This window comes from Pistacia vera, unplaced genomic scaffold (genome assembly GCF_008641045.1).
Source record: "Pistacia vera cultivar Batoury unplaced genomic scaffold, PisVer_v2 Contig705, whole genome shotgun sequence".
Taxonomy (NCBI): domain Eukaryota; kingdom Viridiplantae; phylum Streptophyta; class Magnoliopsida; order Sapindales; family Anacardiaceae; genus Pistacia; species Pistacia vera.
Window position 1 is genome coordinate 251,062 of NW_022196563.1, and position 10,250 is coordinate 261,311.

General features: G+C 34.3%; 1 protein-coding gene across 1 annotated transcript; it reads left to right on the plus strand.

Moving 5' to 3' along the window:
• The first annotated feature begins 6,982 nt into the window (after nucleotides 1-6,982).
• On the plus strand, nucleotides 6,983-8,800 carry LOC116114259. Its single transcript, XM_031400418.1, has 3 exons — nucleotides 6,983-7,189; nucleotides 7,775-7,972; nucleotides 8,180-8,800. The coding sequence occupies exons 1-3, from the start codon at nucleotides 6,983-6,985 to the stop codon at nucleotides 8,798-8,800; spliced, it is 1,026 nt and encodes a 341-aa protein (XP_031256278.1).
• The last annotated feature ends 1,450 nt before the right edge of the window (nucleotides 8,801-10,250 follow it).

Genomic DNA, 10,250 nt, shown 5'->3' on the forward strand with positions numbered 1-10,250 from the left:
TAAATTCTTGATATTTTTACCTTGTATATAATTCTTTAGGTGGTTGGAATACAGCTAAATCCTCAGTTTATGGGCATTGATCTCAGGTATGTAATCCCTCTTCAACTTTCTGGGAAACTTTTCTTGTTCATGTGCTTGACAATATATTGGAAGCAGTAATGACCATTATTTATTTTGATTTCTGTTGCTGTATATTCTTGAAATTGGCAGGCTCTACTGCAATTAATTATTGCCTTTACAATCAAAACTCTTCTTCTGTGTTCTTCTGAGTTTTGGTTGTGTTGATCAGTCTGAGTAATGGCATCGTTGACATAAATGTGTCTAATATACATGGTAAATTTTATATAGAACACTCTGTTAACAGTGGGTAATTGAACGGACGGCAAAATGGAGGAAAAATTATTGTGAATGATGTTATTTTTCAAAGGCATTCAGAAAGCTGTTTCTGGTTAGATATCTTATAAAGAAATTTTTTTGATAATTATGTCACTTTTTTTGTGCAGATGAGTGTGGCAGGAGCCAGAAAAGCTGGTCAAAGTTAATATGGGTGGTTGAAGGAAGCATTGGATAGATTAGTAGAGCAACTAACGTCGCAACGACAACAACTTTATGAGGAATAACTGGTAAATCATTCTTTGAAGCTAATCAAGAAAATCTGAATTGTAAACAAAATGTTATTGAAGACAAAGAGATTGCATTTAGGGTGGATAAACTTGAGCTCGAAGTAGTAGGGATGGAAGCAAATAAGAAACTATGACAGTGTTGAAGATTTTGGGCTATAGGAAAGAACAAAGATGTTTGCAATTTTGTTTCTTGTTTCACTCTTTTGGGATTGGAATCCTGAAACTTACTTAGAAGATTCTGTGGTAGTGGGTAAGTAGGAATTGTAATGTTGACAGTTTTTGTTAATAAAGAAGTGCAATTTGATTTGGGAAACTCAGCTTTTGTTGTTTTGTTTGTTTATATAGTGAAGTGAAAATGAATCTGGGTTTTATCATGAAGGAAAATTAGTAGGGTTGATTCATAAATTGGGATTACGGTTAATCACCATATTATCAACCCAATCAAGGACAAAATTTTTTGTCCCCAATTCACCACACCATGAGGGACGAAATTCTTCGTCACTAATTCACCACACCATGAGGGACGAAATTTTTCGTCCCCAATTCACCACAACATCGGGAATGGAAAATTTTGTCCCCAATTCATCACATAATTAAGGACGAAAATTTTTGTCCCCAATGATTGATCCAGTTAGGGACGAAATTTTTTTGTCCCTAATTGTGCTTTTTTGGGGACGAAACAGTCTCATTTGAGATGAATAATTATTCTTTTGTGGACAAAAAATTTCGTCACAAAATAAATAATTTTTAACGACGAAACCATATTTCGTCCCCAATGGCATGGCTTTGGGGACGAGATATTTTTCCGTGGGCATTACCCTTTGGCGACGCGGCTTTGGGGACGATTTGATCTGTCGTCTCAAATTACTTTTAAGGACGAATTTTGCACTTTATATGACGAAAATTTTTGTCCCTAAATGTTAAATTTCTTGTAGTGTGCATCAATAAATATAAGTCGTTAACTCCAATAACAGCTAGCCTAACATGTAGTTGGCATCAATAGGTATATTCCTATAAATATAAAATTAACATTTGAATTGAACTAATGTACATATTCGTACCCTAACTCGTCTTCTTTGGTTAATCTTATACAGAAACTGGTAATGTGACAGAACTATGTCCAAAGTCAATCTTCCTTACCTTTTGATTATCAATGGTGTACTAGTATAACTTAGATAATGAATTGAAGAGGATGTATGTAGATTTGTTGTTGTAACTCTCCAAAACCAGGCATGGAGTAAACGTATCCCAATACAAACTTCCCAAAGAAGTCAGTCTAGCTATCAACCATGATCAAAACAGAGATTATATCCGCATAGGGGTGTTTAAAAAAAATACAAAAACCGAACTGAACCGTTAATCGAATTGAAAAACCAGCTAAGCGAAAAAATGGTTTGATTTCGGTTCAAAGAATTAAAAAAACCTGATTTTGGGTTCGGTTTTCGATTCGGGTAAAAAAGAAAACCGGTTAACCGAAACATGTTTTTTGAACCGGTTTTCTAATATACATATACATATTAAATAAATAATAATAATAATAATCTTAATCCCCAAATTTGTACAATTTCTTTTGTTGTTTTCCACTGGAACTTATTTAGTTATTTTGTTGTTTTAGTATGGACGTTTCATTACAGAATTTTATTTTTGTTTGATTTCAGACTTTTATTTGTATCAATTTTTAATGTATTGTTAATTGTGATCAATGGATATGTATGAATATTTAATTTTTATTTGGATATGTATTGTTCATGTTTACAATTTAATTTAGGAAAAAAAAAGTTTTATCCAATAAAAAGGGGAAAACCTGTTCAAAACCAGTTAACCAGTTGTTCAAAGCGGTTAACCAGTTTTTTGGTAAACCAAAAAACCTGTTTTCCCCCCAAGCGGGTTCGGTTTTGGTTTAGGAATTTTCCTAAACTGAAAAACAGTTTGGTTAATTGCTTCTGAACACCCCTAATCAGCTGAGCCTGGATTCACGAGACAAAGTAATCCTTTCATCTCCAACAATTTATAAGGCGATCAGCATGGAAGTAGTATAATTCCCGAGAACTTTTCTGAGGCAATTCTAAAGGTTGTATAATAAAACCTGCATCATATTAATAATCGTCATCCCTAAAAGATATCCAATACTATATCCCTTTCACGGCAATACAAGATAATATATATATAGTACAGATATTTGTAAGTACTATAGGCAGGACAAGTACTTCTATTAATTCATATTCTTATTTCTCTTCTAAAGAGATACAAACAAATAAGAAAACAATAAATAAAAACGAGTCAAAGTAATAAAAAAGAAGGTCAAAATATGTGTAAGAAGTACTAATCCTAATTGCAATTGTCTTCTTTAGTTTTCTACGTGGTAATTAATGATATTATTAAGATGATAAATTTTAAATGAACTAAACTTAACATGTGTTATATATATTACTCATCTTTTAATATAGTTAGCTATTCTCCTTTGGTTAATGTAGGACAGAAATTGCTATTGGGAAAAATCGAAATCTGATGTGCCTTAACTTCTGATTACCAACGGTGTACCAGTAGAGCTAAGAAAAGGAATTAACGAGGATGCATGCATGTAAGTTTGTTGTTGCAACTCTCCAAAACCAGCCATCGACTATCAACCATGGTAAAAAAAAGAGATAGTATGTTGCTTAATCCAATTGCTTTTAATTGAATCTTTCAGAACCCATATATCTAACTCAATATCGGAGCTGGACTCACGAGACAAACTGATTGATTCATCTCCAACAAGTTGAAATTCAGAGGTGGCGGAAATTGGTATGGTTGGCATGGAAGTTATATGATTCCTAGGAACTTTTCTGAGGCAATTTCCAAAGGTTGTATAATAAAAGCTGCATCATATATAATTATGATCCCCATGTATAAAAGATATCCAATACACTATCCCTTTCATGGCATGCAATACAAGATAACAATTTAGATTGAAACCCTTCGGTTTCAACACCCTTCACTCTTCATCCTCTGACCACCTTTCATAATCCAAAGAATAGATGCAACATGAGTGGTATTTTCTAAATATAGTTTTCGTAAAACAATATCTTGGTTTCATCATGATAAAAGACATAAACACTATACATAATTGAAAATCTGAAAAGCATATCGCATGTTTTATACAAAGCGAAAATGTAAGGTATTAGATTCTCATATATTTTTCAATCAAGCATGAGATAAACATAGGAAATGAAACATATTTTCTGCAGCAGAAACAAAATATGATATTTCTTTTATACACATGATGAGTTGATGACTTGTGGGCCCAACCTCGAGAGGAATCATTCTTTGGCACAATTTTTCCTTAGAAGCTGGGAGAAAATTTTCTAAAAAGGGGTGAGCTGAAATAGTCAGTGAGTGGGGGAAAAGGGAGAGTTTGCAAAACATTCTTCAAACAATAGTTATGACATGCAATAGTTCTTATGAAATCTTGAAAACAAAATGATTCTATGAACATGTTATGGAAGCAACTAAATCATTCATGTATGCGTGTATAACTCGTTTCTAAGTGTTCTAAGTATTGTAATCTCAACATTCAAGCTAAAAGCAAATTCTAAATCGTATCCATTGAATGCTTAAAACTCTTTTCTGGAAACTTTAAATATAACTAGAAATGCTTATGCTTCTGAAAACAATGTTTTCTAAAACGTTGTGTTGTAGCCATCTATATCATCTCTCAAGAATGCTAATGATTCTGAAAATAATAACTCTACAAGTCATGCTGCAAACATCCAAACCATCATTCAATTAATGCTTATGATTCACAAAAAATGATAATAATTCATATTTACTATGCTACAAAATTTGAAATCAACATCGGGTAACTGAATTAATAACTACTGTGATGATATAAAACTGAAAGCTGATTTTCTGAAATTATGCACTAATAATTGATTTCTGAATACTGTAAAATAATTTTTGATCACTATAAACATTATGTTGATAACAAAACTTTAAACTAAATACTATAGCTATTATTGATATAGAAAACTATAAGCTGATATCTTATTTTAGAACTGTGGCTAATATTGAAACCTCTCTTAATATTCTGAAAATTCATATTGAGACTGTCGCTCATAGTTGATACTATAAATTGAATTTGATTCCGAACATTCTAAAACTAATTGTGATACTAATGACTGAAAACTCTCACCACAGCTAGTATCTTGGGGGAAATTTGTCATACCTGGTGGGCATCCTGCACACAGGCAAAGCAAGGGATGTACTTGTCATACCCGACAAGATCTATCATCGCACGGGCAAAACCTTTGAAACTATCATACCTGGTAAAAAACTCAATGCCCAGGTAGAGGAAAAAATCTATCACACGCATGCGTAGAGCCAAAATCTAAAACTGTTATACCCGATGGACCCCTCACCAGGTATAACAGTGAAAATATATCACAGCATGCGCAGAGCCAACATCTGTATCATTAGGGGACGAGTACTTCATAGGGTGGTTTGAAAACCACTTTTATTCTTATACATAGTCTAACATATTTTTCTTCATGAAAAATGTATATTTTGCTTGAAAAATATGATATTTTATGCCACAGGGGTGACAATAAAGATTTATAAACATGTCTCCAAACTGAAAAATCAACCCTTTTTCGTTTCCCATTTAGTATATTTATCAAAAGCACTAAACTCTCATTTAATCATGCATCTCATGTTAATCTCAAGTAACATAAAAGTCAAGAACATATCACATATGTGCTTATAAATCATGCATATATGACACAGTATTCAAAAATCACATTCACTGGTGAAATTGAACCTGTTTCAAATCTGATAGTTTAACCCAGATTAAAAAGTACTTCAACGTCACATTACCATAGCAAATGTCCAACACTAATCATAAGCAAATATCACTTTTAAAAGCCAAAACTCATATAACACATTATAATTATAGTTAAACCAAAGAGCTAAAAAATAATATATAAGAATATTTCATACTATAATGAAATAAGCATGAATAAACAAAGTACTTGAAATTCTAAACAAAATAAAATCTTCTTGGACATTATATAACTCCCCTTGACCTGCCTTTTAATCACCTATATTACTCCAAGCCAAACACCTCAATTCCAGCACTTCATTTACAATTAAAAACTTCCCCATATTGCTACATGTAACAGCCGAGAACAAGCAGAAAAACATCTGTAATTTATTCTATTCCAAAGCAAAATTTTAGCCTTTCCAAGCATGTTAACCAACCAAATTTTAATTGCTCTTTACAATGCCATTTCCATCTCATTGTAAGCACATATATTTCATTATAAAATTCCACAAAACCATCCCTTTTCATACCAAAGAATATGCTGCATGAAGTCTCACATTTTCAGACCAAAACTAGTGCAATATTCAGCCAAGTTATATGTATATAAATAAGACAAATAAGAACCATAGCACACCCATTTATTTGTTATTTAAAGCATGCTTCCAGTACCATCAAGTCTACTGCCCAGCCAAAAACACCCAAGTATATTATCCAGCAACACAACTACCATTTATTTACTTACACCAACACTGGTAACAACCTAGCCGAAGCATGAAAGGGAGAATTTTAAATAGATTCACAGAATAACAAGACTCTCAACAAGATATTAATATGCAAACATGAGTCCTGTGTAGAGAATATTCATTTTTGTCAAACTTATGAGCTGTGTATGTGCACACTGGCTACCAATCCTTTTATTTGGCTTGTTTCATCTATTGTGTGTGTGCACATCAGTTCTCAATGCACACTATTTGCCAGACTTGTGTCTTGGCTTGTTTTGTTTCGAGTGTGTGTGCACAGCAATCTATGCTTACACTCTTGCTTCAGATATTTTGCAACCTGTTGAGGAGAATGGAGAATCAAAAGGTGTTTAGTTTAAGGGGTGACATTGAGAAGAATGGAAATACTAAAGAGGTTTGAATTAAGGGAAGATGTTGATAAAAGAAGAAGAAGAAGAAGAAGAAGAAGAAGAAGACTGTAGGACTTGGTCTCGGCTTATGCAAATTAAGAAGAAGTTTAGTTTAATACTTGTAATGCTTTAAGTGTAACTAATATGCAGCGTTTCTATATACAAATGTTATAAAACGCTGTATTTTATAACTGATGGCTGTCTATATAAAGTCAGCCTTTCTTCTCTTTGTTATTCAGTTAGTTAGAAAAAAATAACAAATTCTCATTTTTCTAGAATTCACATGTTTTTGCTCTGTTTTTCTGCACTATCTTCTAGATTATGCTCTTCATATCTGCATCTTTTGATGGTATCAGAGCCCTAGATTAACGTCTAAGGTTGATCTCAGCTCAAATTTTTCTACAAATTTTTCTCTTCAAACGAAGGAAAAATATGGAAACTGGACTAGCTACTGTTACAAGTCCAATCACATTGCCTACCTTACCTTCGATCTCCGTGAAACTTCAAGAAAGAAACTACACTTTCTGGAAATCTCAGATCTTGCCAGCTTTGAGCTCACACGGATTGGATGTCTTCATCACTAGAGAGAAAGTATGTCCATCAATGTTAATTGTTACATCTGAAGAATCAAGAGAGAAGGTAAAGAAACCAAACCCTAACTATTTTGATTGGAAAAAGGTTGATAAGTTTTTAGTAAGCTGGCTTCTCTCAACTGTTTTTGAATCTATGTTTAGACATGTTGCTAAGTTTAGTACAGCCTATGAAATTTGGAACGTTTTAGAATTGCATTTCCAATCAGTTTCTAAGGCTAGAACACTACACTGAAGGATTCATGTAGTATTAGTGAATATGTGCTTAAGATGAAATAACTAGGAGATGAGTTGAATGCTAGTGGTGTAAGTCTAAGTGATGAGGAACTGTTGCTATATATATTAGATCGTTTATGACCGAAGTATGATGATGTTGACGCAAATCTCACCTCTAATAGTAGCATTATCACTCTACAAGAGGCTCAATTCTTGTTACACAAACATGAAATAAGATTGGAGAGGCAACATAGTGCTTATAATCACTTACATGATCAACTAACTTTGGCTCTTCTGGTTTCTAAACAAACTACAGATCATAGTTATACAGATGTTAATGCTGCCTCAAGAACAAATGAGTTAGGCTAGGTGCAATTTGGACTCTTTAGGGAGTTATTTGATACCTCAATTATCTCAGCCTACTGGTAGTTTAGTAAATTCTGGGAATAATTCTAGACAAGTTTTTCCTTTTGGCTATCATTCACAATATTTTTCAAATAACTCTCATGGTTCATTTGCTGCTCAAAACTCTCCTGGAATGTACATGTTCAATCCTTATGTGATGCATAGCCGAGGCAGAGGACGGGGTCAGTTTAGGCGTAAACTGATTTGCCAAGTTTGTGGCAAAGGAGGACACTCTACAGTCAATTGCTATCATAGATTTGACCACGTTCAAGGTTTCCAAGGCTTTAATGGCTTTAATTTTTCTCCTCAAGGATCCTCTACCTCTGTTACATCACAAACACATAATCCTGACCAGACAAATGAAGTAGCACAGGCTATGCTGGCAGCTCAAATGATACCAGGACAATTTATGTAGCAGACTACTCCTGGTTGGATTCATTCCTCTAACCCAAATGGCTCAGGTCCTAGTGGTGGAAATCAACGGTTTATTGTCAATCCTACACAACAGCAATTTGCTCAAGCTACTTACTCTAGTGGCTCTCCTTCTAATGGTGGTAATCAACAATATGCTTTTAATACTAATCAAAATCAATGCAGCACAGTTGGAATGCCTTTAGCCAGCACACCTGCAGAGGGAACTCATGTAGTCTCAACTGGTCCCGTTGCTACTCCTCAAATAGTTGTTGATCAGACTTGGTATGTGGACTTAGGAGCCACAAATCACATCACTTGTGATCCAAGCAATCTGATCCTCAAGACTAACTATCTAGGAGGCTTAGCAGTCAAAGTAGGAAATGGTCAGAATATCCCTATCACACATACCAGTAAGTCCTTGTTAACTTCAAACTCTTCACATAGAGTTTTGTATCTTAAAAACATGCTATGTGTGCCGCATATTGCCAAGAATTTATTGAGTATCTCTCAAATAACTAGGGATAATGGAGTTATAGTGGAGTTCTATTATGACAAGTGTCTTGTTAAGGATAAATTTACCAAGGAGATAGTGCTAGAAGGAACTCTGAAAGATGGGCTCTATTAGCTTCAAACCTCTCTACCATTTGCAAAGTCACCTACTCTCACATCTGGAAATAAAGTGCCGCATACAATCTATCATGTTGTTGAATCTACTAGTAGTAATAATCACTCCACGAATAGTAGTAAGTTGTCCTTTGATGTTTCTAATAATGGTTCAGTAGGAGAGATTAATCCTAGCTCTGGCATGTCCTACAATAGTAAGGTTAGTAGCACTGTTCAACCTAGAAATCTTAGCAGGTTCAGTAGCACCAATATTAGCAATGCTACTCAATCTAGAACTCTTGCAAATCTTTGGCATGCTAGGCTAGGACATCCACAAGAGAAAACCTTGCAATTTGTATTGAATAAAGTCCATGTAAATGACTCCATTGCTAATAAAACATTTTGTGAGGCCTGTTAATTTGGAAAGATGCATCAAGCTACTTTTCCTATTTCTGATTTTCAAATTCATTTTGGTCTTGAACTAGTATATTCAGATCTGTGGGGGCCTACTCCAGTATGTTCATCTGAGGGATTTAGATATTACATGTTGTTTGTAGATGACTATAGCTATTATATGTGGATTTATCCTCTCAAAGTTAAATCTGAAGCTCTTAAAATTTTTACTCAGTTCCATGTCTTTATTGAGAAACAATTAGGTGCTAAACTAAGGTGCTTACAAACCAATTGGGGAGGTGAATTCAGGCTTTTTACTCAATATCTACAGACACATGGTATAGTTTTTAGACATCCATGCCCCTATCTACATCAACAAAATGGGAGAATAGAAAGAAGGCATAGAACCATCACAAAATTTGGTTTAACCTTGTTAGCACTTGCAGGTATGCCCTTTTGTCTTGGCGGCAAGCTTTCATAACAGCAACCTTGATTAACAGGCTGCCGTCAGCTCCTCTTGCACACATGTCCCCATTCCAGAAATTACTACACTAAGAACGTTTATACGTTGAGTTAAAGGTTTTTGGATGTTGTTGTTATTCTTTCATTCGCCCATACCAGAAGCACAAGTTCTCCTCTCACACTGAAAAATGTGTCTTCATAAGATATAGCAATTCTTATAAAGGTTCGAAATGTTTATCTTCCTTAGGTAAAGTTTACATTGTTAGACAAGCTAAGTTTAATGAGATTGTGTTTCCCTTCAAAGAAGGTTTTAAATGTTTCTTGTTCAAAGATACTGATACTGTAGATTCAACCTCAAAAGAGAATGCATGTACTGCCACGTCTTGGAATCTTGCTCACTGCATTATTCCCAGCTCGGATAAGACCAGCTATATTCCTGGTGATACTTTCACATCAGACTCTAGTTCTAGAAATGTGTTAAGAGATGATGATTTACACTCCAAACAGGTTCAACATAAAGTTCAGATGTCAGACTCTGTTCCTAAGAATCTTGATGGGATTGTTGGTATAGATTTTATGACAAACACAGTGGGGACACATACCAATGTTCTAGCTCT

What these genes read in the sequence shown, in the direction of transcription:
- LOC116114259 (XM_031400418.1), top strand. Translation starts at nt 6,983, where the DNA reads ATGGAAACTGGACTAGCTACTGTTACAAGTCCAATCACATTGCCTACC. An exon ending in CTGAAGAATCAAGAGAGAAG is followed by an intron (nt 7,190 to 7,774) that starts GTAAAGAAACCA and finishes CAATTATCTCAG; the next exon opens with CCTACTGGTAGTTTAGTAAA. An exon ending in GGCGTAAACTGATTTGCCAA is followed by an intron (nt 7,973 to 8,179) that starts GTTTGTGGCAAA and finishes TTTATGTAGCAG; the next exon opens with ACTACTCCTGGTTGGATTCA.